We start from the raw sequence: 13,643 nt of genomic DNA, 5'->3' as shown, positions 1-13,643 counted from the left end.
GCCAGGGTGTGGCCGAGTTATCCGGAATGCCGGGTTATCGAGTGCCGAGTTTTCGAGGCTCTACTGTATTATGTAATTATTAGTATGCATATTGTAAAAATAAACAGAAATCTTGATTAACAAAATCACCAACAAATCATTATATAAAAATATAATTTATTTTTCTTATAAATAATTTCAAACATTTCATTCAAATTTTGAAAATCCTTTTCTTTCATGAGTTATTGATTTTTCAATTTCCAACTTTTGCTTTACCTTTTCATTTAACATTATTCCTATTTCCTTTCCAGTCTGAAAAAAAAAACATCAATTTTCATATAAACCTTAGTATTTCAAAAAATGCATCATTAAGTCAAATTAAAAATAATACATTTTTTTCAAATTACTCTGAATAAATAATAAATTAATTAATTTAAAAGTAATTACATAAATTGTAAAAACTCTTTTTATTCTCAAAATAGGGAAATATATGTTCATTTAGTTAAGTACAGTACAAAAGTTAACTTTTCCTAAAATATAGAGCTATAAATATGCTCCGTCCAGCATATTGTATATTATTAGTAAAAACTAATAAGTAGGAGATAATATTTTTGGATATTTATATTTGCACAATTATAATTAATTATTGGTAAATGAAATCGAAGTGACAAGAAAATCTGATTAAGCTGTAATATTTCAAACTTAACTTGAATGCTACTTTTAAAATTTTATTTTATTAAACTGCTGAACTAATTACAGAAGTTTTTATTAAAATATGTAAATATTCAATACAATACCGTAATTATTCATTTAAATGCTGTTTTCAGATTAAACAAGTTTAACAAGGATTACAATGATAAATACCACAAAATTTTTTTTATTAATACAATAAGCTGAATAACAGATGATGATATACATCATCAGTTTTAAAAATTTAGTTATAATTACTATAATTAAACATATCAATAGAAAAAATTCTTTTAGCTAGAAAGTTTTTTTACAATAACAGATAAAAATAATAATAATTAGTAATGTATTATTTTTTCATTCTTCATCACAATTTTTAAATATTAATAATTTCTCAACTTTTAATCATCCTTTAGTTTTTATTCAGAAACTCCTTCAAAAGGCACACAAAAATTTGTATTTTTATTATAATCTTACAATAATATGCAAAATAATTTGAGATTTATTTAAAATTTCATACAAGAATTTGTTACAGCCTTAATTAAAAAATTTTGAATATTTTAAATTTTATTTGTTTCAAGAATCAGATTAAGCATCTCATGTTCACCTCAGATCAAATAAAACTCAAATTTTCAAAACAGTAATTTAAAAGCTTTTAAGCTTTTAAATTTTTATTATTATTTCTTATATTTAAAGATCTTATGCTACTGATAATTAATCAGTAGCATAAGATCTTTAAACAAATTACTTTGAAACTGTTTGTGAAATATATTTTAATATTTATGAAAAAATACTAAATATACAGTACAGGCTTACATATTTTACGTGTGTGTTAATTGTATGTACAGTATATGGCCTTTAAAGAAAAGGAATATTTTAATTATTTTAATGTTAATTAAATATTGATAAACAATAATCATTTAGTATACTCAACAAAGAGAATAAGTGCAGAGCAATAAATATATTTTGCTTTTCAGCATCGAAAGTTTTTCAAATATCCTCTAACTTAAAACAAAGAAGGAAAAAATTAACAATTTGATAAATTAAATCTATTCTTCTTTTAACCAAGGAATAATGAAAAAACAAATTAAGCAAAATTCTGCATATGTTTTTTGACAATGTACAGCAGGACATTGATTATCTAAATGAACTATAGCGAAGCACACTTTGGATATGCAAACATTTGGATAATTGAATATTGACCTACAAAGATTAAAAAGTTTACAAATTTGAATCTCTTTATTTTACAGACTGACTTATTAATTAATGTGGACATACACATCATACAATACAGTACTGTATAAAATGAAATAAATGTAATAAAATACAGTCAACCCCCTTTAAACTGTCCATCCAACTGCCACCCCAGGTTTTATGCCAAAAATCTAAAAAAAAATCATTCATTCCTTAGTAAATTGATAGTATAAATTTCCACCCCATTTCCCACCATCTGCCAACCATGATTTAAAGTAAAGCTGTCATTTTCCATGCAAAATATTTCAGATAAACCAGCATTTTATTGTCACAAATATTAAGGTAAAATATTGTGAAACAAGAGCAACTTTAAAATGTGAGAAACAAGAAGTTTCTTCACAAGTAATGGTTTTTTCTTACCCAACTGAAATTTAGGAGGACCATGATCAGATCTTAACTTTTATGACAGTTAAGATCTGATCATGGCCCAAATAACAGTAAGAGCTGGGACACATTCTGTCAGTCAAGTCTGAAACTGTATAGATCTTTTTTGTGCTCTGAATTCTTGCTGTAAAGTACATATTGTATTGTACTGTACACTGTGAGTGTGATTGTTTTAGTATTTTATATAATGGAGAAGAAAATGATCCTTACAGTCAAGAAAAGCAAGAAATCTGCAATATAATGAAATCCATCCATCCTGTTCTCAAAAATGTATTGCCTGTAACTTTTCTTTTGCCTGGAAAACAATATAAATAGATGGACGGCATGAGATATTTTAAACCAAAAAAGCAAGTGAATGAATGCAAAAAAATGAAAATATGACAAACTTGAAATTGTATTAGTGATATAGATTGTGTAAGTAAATGCAAAGAATGGCACTGTCACAAATGATGTGATAAGAAAGCAAAACAAAATTATTTGGGCAGCAGATGAATATAAGCAATTTTAGTTACAGCAATGGGTGGCTGCATAGATTTAAACAGTGTCATGGCCTATCTCAGTGAAAGAAACATTAAAACTGATGAAGTTGATTTGGAGGTTGTAGAGGGAAGAACTAGTTTATGAACAATAATAAAGCAAAGTATGATATGAAAGATGTGTATAACATGGATGAAATTACTTTATTTTACCAAGAACAACCTGACAAAACAATTGTTCATGCACTTGTGAAAGACTGCAAGAAGAATAAAGACAGAATCACAATTATCTTTTGTTGTAATTCAGAAAGTATTGATAAGAGAATTGTGACTGTTATTGAAAGATTCACAAAGTCTTGTTGTTTTAAACATTTAGATTCTTATATTTATTGCCACTACAAGCACAACATAAAAGATGGACGACAGTCCTACTTTTTCAAGAATCTGTTGAAGATTTTGGGATATGAAGGGATATGAAGAGAGAGAACTGTAATGTCCTGCTATTAATTGATAATGACTCTATTGTAAGACAGTCAATGTGAGCAATGTGGAAATACAATTCTTTCCAGCAAATTGCATGGGAATTCTGCAAACCCCTTGATGCTGACATAATAAAAAGTTTTAAATCTAACTACAGACACCAACCACAAAGTAAGGAAAATTACCAAATGCATCAATGATGAAATTCCTATTAAAATATCCCTGAAATCTCAATAGGAATGTGTCTAATTAATTAAAAAATTGCTGGCTACACACTGGCCTATTCAGAGAGAAGGCACAAATTGATGAGAATCATAACAACAGAGTTGAGATCACTACCTAACATTCAAATAATCTTTCAAACATCACTTCCACAATCCAACTTGCTGATGAAGAATTGATTGAAATTGATTGTAATGAGGATAATTTCGCAGAGTTAACCTCAGAAGAAATAGTTAATTTTGACAGAAAAGAAGATAGTCGACTGCAAGAAGAAAATGAAGACCACGATAACAATGACATAGAAAATCCTCTAGTAACTGCAAAAGAAGCTCAGACCTGTTTAGGAAAAATTTGGCATTATCTGGAGGTAAGTGCATCCAGTAAGGATTATCTGATGCATATTGACTCAATGGATACATTTATTTCCATAACGTGAAGAAATAATGTAGTTCAAACTACTTTTGACAGGTTTTTTTTAATAAGCAAACATTTATAAACAATAAACGTAATTTAAATGAAGGAGAAGTGATAATTATTCTTATTATCCTGAAATTCCTATTTGCATGCCATTTTCAATACATAGCCAGACTCACCCTTCCACCATAGTCTAAAAACTAATGGTATTAGTTTAAAGGGGTTGACTATACCTTATTTGTAAAAGTAACCACTGATTTTTCTTTGTACCAAAGTTGATTTTTGCAGCAAGATTTCTGAATAATTTTAGAAGTAGTTACTTCTAAAATGATTACACAGGACAACACTCATTGTTTAAACCACAAAATCACTGTTTCTAACAGAGAAAGTATGTCAGTTTGTGTCAGACATTGTCATTTTTTATCCATCCATTTAAGACATCCAATACATCCATTTAATACTTTACTTTTAACAATCCAAAGAAACAGAAGAAATAAAAAAAACCTGGGTTAGATTAATGGGATATGGCAATGCAACATATAGATGATCTGCCAACGGGATATTGCTTTGTGGAAAACTGGTCACTATTTCAGCTTCAGTCACATAAAAGAAACCGAGAAATCTCCATGTAACCAGCCCATTAGTCAGGTGCAAACTTGAAACTAACTACCAGTGTTCAATGATTTTATCCACTCAGCCATTAGTGGGCCAAAAAAGAGGAAAAGATATTTTGAATATTTAGTCTCAGATAATTGACATTCTACTGTAGTTAATTTTGAAAATGTATCTTCCTTGTCATTGCTATCTCTTTTAAAAGTAAAGAGGTTATTGAAAATTATGTACATTAAAATAGTTTGAAAAAATTATAATTGATTTTCAAAACTATTAAAAATATATAATAGAGAATAACGCCAGTATTAACATTAGAATAATTTTTGCTATATGTTTCTTCAAACAAAAATTGTCATAAAAATTAATTTTTCGGTTATATAATTCTGAAAAATTTTTTCTTACTAAAACTAGAAAATTCAACAATACTGTATTAAGTTGTATACAAGTACATTGTAATTTTTCCAGAGCTAAATAGTTATCATTTGTAAACTTATTCTCCCATATTGTCACAAAAAAGAAAAAAAAATACTATATCGATGACTGTAATTAAAGTATCCATATTCAACACTACTCTAGAGAGATATTTAGCAGTCCAAATGGAATAATCTGAAGTGTCCTCAAATATTATATTTCCGTATGAAATATTAGTACCAAAATTCATCACTAAGGCAATTTTGAGACCTTCAAGCAATAAACATTTTATTTGTACATGAAATTTATGCTATTCAGACATAATAATGATGGAGGGAATACTGCTCAATGTGTCCCCAATATAAAGGTATAAAACCTGAAAGCATGAACAGTGTATTCAATGACCAACTGTAATTGATCTTCTGCAACTTCTCACACACAGTGTGGTTCTTTCAAGGCTGCTTTCAAGCATGTCCTTGATAAACCAAACTTTAACTGCCTCACAACCAAAGATCACATTGATTCTTACAATATGGAGAACAAGGTGGCCAGGCAACTAATCACTCTGTTATCAGTGAAATGTTGCCAACACTGCTAAATACAACATTCAATATGTAGAGCTATTTTGCATAAAAATGGTTGAAGTGCCATTACAGTACATCTGTAGTGATAAATTTTGGTACTAATTTATTTTTACAGAAATGTCTTTCACATGTTCTAAAATGTCACTGTAACAGACATGGTTGCATTTGGGTTGCTAAATATCTCTCTACACAGCATTTAATAGAACAATTTAATTATAATCATAATAATATAATTAGTATTAGTTTAATTCCAAAATATGTGATATAAATTTACACTGATATGCAAAACTTAAGCAACAATGTAATTTTTAAGCAGACAGCCATGAAATTATAAAAAAGGACTTGTTACAATCAGTACAATGTCATCCAATTTGGTAGAAAGGTGATTCGTATGCAGGACAAAGACATCACAGGTGATGTGAGGGCACACAAAATGTGTGCAGTCAGCATGCTCAGTGCAAGACTACAATAAAAAGAAGGCTTTGATTCCAATACTGTATGCGTTTTATTCATTTTTGCACTGGCATTCTTTCTTCATCCCTTAAGTACAAAATACTGTCTCTATATTCTGAATTTCATGTCTCCCTGATGATTTCTTGCAGTTATGGCAAAAAACAATCGTTGCTTAAGTTTTGCACACCAGTGTAAATAACTGAAGGCAAAACATTTTATTTACAATATTACATAAAATCTATTTTATATTTACATAATATAATATAATATTACTTATAAATAACATAAGGATCATTTAACAATTCAAATGCAATTATCCACCATGTTTTACGTTTTAATGTGATGGTAACAAAACTGTCCAGTTTTGTCTTCAATTTTATTAGAAATAATTCTCCATCGGATGAACTTTTACAGAAGAAATTTCTACATGTATCGTCACCAGGGGGCAGCTTTTCTAAAAATCTACATATTCCAGCACCAATTTTTAGTAGATAAAAAGCAGAGGAAACCCCCAAAAGAAGGTATAGATGGAAGTAAGCAAGACAACTGTATGTCACCAGTTCGTTTTTCAGAAATGTTTAAAAATTTTAATTGGATGTGTTTTGTGTTTTTTAAAAGGACTTTTTGTAATTTTTCCGGCTACAAGCAGCCTAAAAAGAAAGGTCAGTCGCCGAAAATGTGTTAGTCTTGGAACACAAAAAATAATAAATGGTGATCCTTTTTGGACAGTTTTGTCTTCAATTTTATTAGAAGTAATCTTACCTCTAAAATATCTAAAATACTTTCAGGATGCAGACTTCCTGGACCACATTTTCTGACTGCAGTTAATGTCCCAGATTCAGAAACTGCCATAACTAATTTGGCAACACAGCATTCTTCTTCCTCTTGAGTGGCATCAACTATAAATTGATGACCTACCTATTGTAAGAATATAATAATTAAAATTATTACTTTTCATATTAGTTAGCAGTTTAACTCATTTTTGTTATTAAATTTGAAATTTGGAACACAAAATTACTCTGCACAATGTCACAAGACAAGGAATATTTGAAGTATCCAATGATTTTACATCAAATGGATCCTCTGTAACATCAATTTCTGCTTTTCCTTCAGTTTCATAATTTATAACAAGAGATGGAATTCTGTAATAAAAAGTAAAAAATTTAATTATTATTTTGGCAATAAATAATTTTCTTACATGAATGAGCACACCTAATGAAATTTAGGGATCAAAAATAAAAGTAGCAATGCATATGCCTAACAGAAAATATGAACTTGCAAACATGGAGAGGCAATCCAAGAACAAAGCAATTGTCACCAATTGCTTTGTTCTTGGATTGCCTCTCCATGTTTGCAAGTTCAAGGATCATCTCTCTCTGTATCCAGCAGACAAGGATCACATCTCCCATGGCCATCAAGTGCAAAGATAGTCCTTTTTATGGCAGCAAGTGCAAAATTTGCCTGTACACAATTGCAAGGATTGCTTCTTCTGTACCTAACAAGTAAAAGAATTGCTTCTTTTTTCCCTGCTCTGCCTCAATTCTATCACAATGCAACGAAGTCACACAATGTCCTAGTAATGATTCATTCTTATACAAAGCATTTCTGAAATAATAGTGGCAATCTTCATTAGATGATTTCTCACAGGAAAACAAAGAAACCAAGACATGTCTGAAAAAGATTGATTTGAGAAATCAAACCTCTCTGATAGAATCAGGTGAAAGATGACAGATTTTATTACATAACTCCATTATTAACTCTTTACATAACCCTTTTGATCACATAAGACATTTCTTATGTAATCAAAAGGGTTATGTATGCCTATGCATCCATGCATGGAGATGTCAGAGCATGGACTGCTGCACTCTTTCAAAGGTTCAAGCCTCCCACAAATGATTGTGCAGACATTGATATGTTGTATCAGCATGTTTGCACTGTCACCGGGAGTAGATACACTAAGCAGGAATCTACAAAGTGGCAGTTAAAGCATTTTCAGCAGTTGATTGAGAATAGCTCATTAAAAATTGTTAGTTCAACATGTTATGTAGTTCAGAATATTGTAAATTTGCAAACTGTAAGTATATTTTTTTCATATGAAAACACTGTGGATTTTTTTTTTGTGTTTACTGGCTCACCAGATTTATTTATTCCAAGTATTATTATTAACTGTATTAGCAAAAAAGAGGAGTCACTAAAAGTGAAGGAATCCTTGAAAGGATTAACAGTCAAAAAGCTTGGGGACTCCTGAACTAGTATTCAGATGGCTCTACTAATAAAAATTTAAAGGATTCAGATTCAGACAATGTGGAGGTCATACTGCCAGACTTGCTCTGCCTCTCAACCTGTGTGGATAGTTATGATTTAGTTTAGCGCATGCCATGTTGACTATAATAAGCTAGAGCTCCATCATGCATAAACCACATCTCTACACATAAAACAAGGGACACATCCTCCAGGAGCACAAGGACATTGGTGAGGAATTTCCCATACACCTCTCCAGCTGTTGTAATAAAACATGTAATCTCAAATTCAACTGAAATGTGCTCAATGTTGGTAAGCATCTGAATGGTCGTGCATGGATTCTCTGATGCCCACACATGTTGATTTTGGAAGTTTTGTTTGCCATCTCTAGAGAAGGTTGCCACATCAATGAACAACATTCTGGCTACAAACAATGAATGGGCAATGGTTATACTGATGAACCACTGATAAAAGCATTTCCAATATGGATAATCTACTTGCAATACTCTAAACACACTGCAGATGTTAAAGCTCTTGTGCACACAGTGGAATGATTTACTAAGATGGCCACCAGTTTTCTCATGCTGATACCAGGTGCTGCAGGAATAAACTTTATATCTTCTTCCCTTCCAGTTTGGTTTGCATTTGAAAACTGGAAGAAGATATGTCTTTCACCATCTGCCACAGCATGCACAATTGTTCCAGTCTTTGCCACATGGCAGTACAATTATGTAAAGGGTTTGGAATTTAGTTTCTGCCAATAGAGAAAAGCCTCTGCATACAGACATTTGGCTTCCTGAGTATTATCATTCACATATTCATACATTAAAATCATATCCACACTTTCTCATAATGAGTAACTTGCCATGCTTAACATACAAACTGTAACCTCACTCAAACTGTAGCATCACAACACACTGTAATATCTGTCATGTGCCATATGTCCAGAAACTACTCATTTCCATACATCTGTTTATATACTTTTTTAATTATTTTCATGTGAGGAATCATCTGAAGTTTGTTCACTATTTCAGAAACACCCTATATATAAAATCAATATTTTTCAGGATATTCCATTGTTTATAAAATACATTTATGTCATTCCCATTATCTCTTATTAAGATTAATATTCAATAATAGAGATATAAATTCACACAAATCAATTGTACAACTTATGAAAATGTACAACTTATTAAACCATAATAATAATCAATTAAAAAAAAATATTTATCACTCTCTACTGGTAAAATTTTATACTGCTCAAAAAAATTATTTCCATTTTCTATTAATTTAGTGTTATCATAATCTCTCTGAGTTTCTTAGTGGTAACAAATAGTAATGTCATGATTAGATAATTTTTAATCCAATTAAATATGCAGAAGCATCATTTATTTAGAGTCATCCAACTCTTTCACTCATAAAATTAAAAATACTTGTCATATTAAAGAATATAGCAAATATATGATTGTTATAGAAATCAATAAACATTTTAAAGTTTTACTATTTGGTTGTTTGGAAAGTAATTTTGTTTTTTTTCCGAGGAAAAAAACACAATATTTTTATAATAAATAAATATTTTATTGAATTATATATTGACCATTTTGGTCAAATACCTGTTGTCATCGTTTCTGGTAGTAGCATGATTTCTCATTCATAAAAGTTTTGATCGTTGCTTACAAAAAACTGATCCAAGTGATTTTTGACATTGTCATTTCAAGTAAATGTCTTACAGTTAAAAAAATTTGTATAGACTGGAACAAGTAATAATTTGAGTGTGCTCGATCTGGCAAATATGGTTGGTGTGATAGCATGTCCCATCTAAGTTATAACAGTTTCTGACCAGTTACCAAATTTGTGTGAAATTTGACATTATCATGGTAAAACACTACACCTGTTTTGTTGATCAATTCTGGCCGCCTTTTCTGTTTGATGATATTCCTCAATTCGTTTACTCGATGGCAGTACACTTTCGAATCAATTGTTAAATTGTTTGGTAAAAGCTCCAAAAAAAAAAAAAAAAAATTCCTTAAAATCCTACCAAAGAGAGCATCTCTCTTTAAGAACATGTGGAATCCATATATCAAACTTTGAAATGAAACCAATTTGTTTCAAGTAAACAGTTCAATTTGACAAATTTAATCTCTTAGTGATTTCATGTGTTGTTATTTGGCAGTTTGCTTCAATCAGTACCTTTATTTTGTTTGGTTTGACACAAAAAATAAACAATTGCACAAAATCAAACAAATTTTTTTACAAATAAGCCTTAAAATGCTAGCTGTCAAAATATATAATGATAATATGGTTTAGAATGAAAATGGTGAGGAAAATATGACTAATCCGTCTAGTGGTAAAAAAAAAACAAAAGTACTTTCTGAACAACCCAATACATTGTAATAAATAGAAAACTTTCATTTGTATAAAATTTATCAAATATCTTATATTTTTGTAATATAAAAGCAAAATACATTTAATACCATTAAAAATAATTGGGTTGCAATTCAAAAAAATTGTTAACCAATAAATTCCCACTGTTGTCCATCTGTCTGTCCTTCTTTAATCTCAAGAACGGTGTTAGATAGATGAAAGTTAAGACCTGATATGGATATCTTAGAGAAAGGAGGCTCCTATTAACTTTATACAAACTTCCAGTGCAAACCAGAAGTTACGTTATTTCAATTCAAAAATTTTCTCGACTTGAGTTAGATGACTGGCACAACTGTATTACTAATAGTAAAAGTATGATATACAGGAACAAGACACTACTAATTTGAGATGGAAAGCATATATTTTAAATTAAATAAATTACAAATATGACTAAAAATTGCAATTTAACTGCTTGTTCTTTATAGGATCATGCAGATTTCCAGTTATTTTTTTACAAAATAAATCTTGATCATCAAAAACATTATATTACATATTACAGTATCTTATAAAATTAGAAAGCTTAAAATATACATACTTTGTATTAAACAAAGCTGCCTTTACAGCCATAGAAGCAGCATCCAATAAACTTCCTCCACATTGTAAAATCTATAAAAATATACAAATTTTACAGAGATAATTTTCTTCAATAACTTAACATTTAAAACACATTAAAAATATCAATTCATTATATTAAATATGAAAATGATATTTTAATGGCATGAAAAGGTTCTTTATTTAATGGCACAGAGGTTCTTTATTTTTTAAAGTACATTAAGAGTATATTGGCTAAAATTTTCTTTAAAAAATATGAAAAGGAGGAAAAAACTAATTTTCAAAGTAAGAAATTTCCAGACACTCCATAAAAATAACACCGCTATATAAAAATCCTTACTACTTCCATCTAAATAAAATGATATAAATATACAGTAGAGCGTCGATTATCCGAAAGTCAATCATCCGAAAGAATTTCAGTCGTCATTCCCATTATCTCTTATTAAGATTAATATTCAATAATAGAGATATAAATTCACACAAATCAATTGTACAACTTATGAAAATGTACAACTTATTAAACCATAATAATAATCAATTAAAAAAAAATATTTATCACTCTCTACTGGTAAAATTTTATACTGCTCAAAAAAATTATTTCCATTTTCTATTAATTTAGTGTTATCATAATCTCTCTGAGTTTCTTAGTGGTAACAAATAGTAATGTCATGATTAGATAATTTTTAATCCAATTAAATATGCAGAAGCATCATTTATTTAGAGTCATCCAACTCTTTCACTCATAAAATTAAAAATACTTGTCATATTAAAGAATATAGCAAATATATGATTGTTATAGAAATCAATAAACATTTTAAAGTTTTACTATTTGGTTGTTTGGAAAGTAATTTTGTTTTTTTTCCANTTTTCTTGTAGGCATTTTTTTTTAATAAAAAAAGTCACTTATAAATTGTACAGCTAAATTAATTAATTAATTTTAAATCTAACAAGTAAGAAAAATATGGCTGCTGTAAGGAAAATGAAGTTTTTTAATATAATTTTTCTATTAAATTCAAATAAAATTTTACAAGAAACAATCAAAATGCAAAATGGAACAAGTATTTGTTTGCACCCTAAAAAAGTTCAAGTGCTTGAACATCTCATGATATATAAACACTAACTATTAGAATTGAAGTATCAGTTCTTTTAATATTTTCTGTCAAACCATATTTTTTACTTATGCTTTTAAAAAATAAAGCATTTTTCTTGTTAGATTGTCTCATGAGTTAATTCTAGAGCAAAACATTACAGTATGGTTCTAAAATATTAAATTCTAATCATTAATTGATTTAATTTTTTAATACATGTTGAAAATCTACATCTGTTTGGACCGTAATAATAAACAATCACATCTCAAATAAGCATTCATCAGTCTCTTAGAAAAACTTTCTTAAAACTTAAAAAAATGTTCTTTGTGACCATAGAGCAGAAAGAGTTAAGAGAAAAAAATCTAATTTAATTCTCATTTAAAAAATGCTATTAAAAATATACATTTCTAATCAACTTCTATAAATTAAAACTTAAATATTTATGGATGACATGTTAATTCATTCATTATTACAGTTAATAAATTATTTATACTTACTACTATATCAACATAAAGAATCCAAACTTGTTGTCCAGGTATTACACAAAGAGATTTTAAATCCAAACATTGTGGACTGGAATATGCCTGACCAAGTATCATACCTATATCATCAGCTATATCCTCTCCTCCTCTTCCTTCAAATTCTGGATCAGCATTTGCAGAACTGAGAATTTTATTCAAAAAACATCTTTATTAAAACTTGACAGTAGAATTTTAATAAGTAATGTAGCTTGATATTGTGAGATCTTTTATAAATAATATCCACTAACTTAAGACTAATAAATTTACTACTTAGCTACTCAAATTATAATTTGTTTACCATAAATAATGAAACATTGTTCTTTCATTTGTTTGTCTTTTTTAAACATTGTGTATCATTTGTTGTTTTTAATTATAATACAATCAAACAAAATTAAATTATAACTGTTGTAAATGCTGTAATTATACAGCAATTAGCATTTAATTCTGTATGGCTATGTTATGGTTAAAATAATGCTTATTTAAAAAATTAAAATGAAAGTGTTTGTTGAAACTCTCTTTTGTCTGTTGTTAGTAGAGGAGAAGGTGGTATTATGGAACACTGCGGGTATTATGGAACCATCCCATTTCGAACTGATAATAAAGGCGAACTGTAGCGGAATGTGGATGAAATGAACTAGGCAAACATCCATAGCAAGGGGAAAACCCGTTTTACTTCAGTTAAACGGTTGTCCGTATTTAATCGGCAAATTTGTTTTTTTCAAAATTCACAAGTTTTGAATGCTAAGTGAATTTAATTATTTTTAAAATATAAATCGCGTAGTTGTAGGTTCACTGGTGCATGTATTCCGTTCCAGAGACTTAGGGGTACATATTAATCTGTGTGATGTTCACGTTTTTTAA

At 29.0% G+C, this 13,643-nt stretch overlaps 1 protein-coding gene across 1 annotated transcript in view; it reads right to left on the bottom strand.

Annotated features, from left to right (window-relative positions):
- The window catches only part of LOC111628464 (exosome complex component RRP42-like), a 29,982-nt gene that overhangs the window by 1,944 nt on the left and 14,395 nt on the right, over positions 1 to 13,643 (bottom strand). The window contains exons 4-8 of the mRNA XM_023372263.1: positions 12,759 to 12,924; positions 11,157 to 11,227; positions 6,975 to 7,098; positions 6,719 to 6,874; positions 256 to 291 (exon numbers count right to left, since the gene is read on the bottom strand). Of these exons, the coding sequence (XP_023228031.1) occupies positions 256 to 291; positions 6,719 to 6,874; positions 6,975 to 7,098; positions 11,157 to 11,227; positions 12,759 to 12,924 (553 nt within the window). The remainder of the gene's footprint in view (positions 1 to 255; positions 292 to 6,718; positions 6,875 to 6,974; positions 7,099 to 11,156; positions 11,228 to 12,758; positions 12,925 to 13,643) is intronic.

This window comes from Centruroides sculpturatus, unplaced genomic scaffold, assembly GCF_000671375.1.
Source record: "Centruroides sculpturatus isolate CEXI.00-Female unplaced genomic scaffold, Cexi_2.0 scaffold522, whole genome shotgun sequence".
NCBI lineage: Eukaryota > Metazoa > Arthropoda > Arachnida > Scorpiones > Buthidae > Centruroides > Centruroides sculpturatus.
Note: the sequence above shows the minus strand (reverse complement) of the source record. Positions and strands in the feature narration are given on the sequence as shown.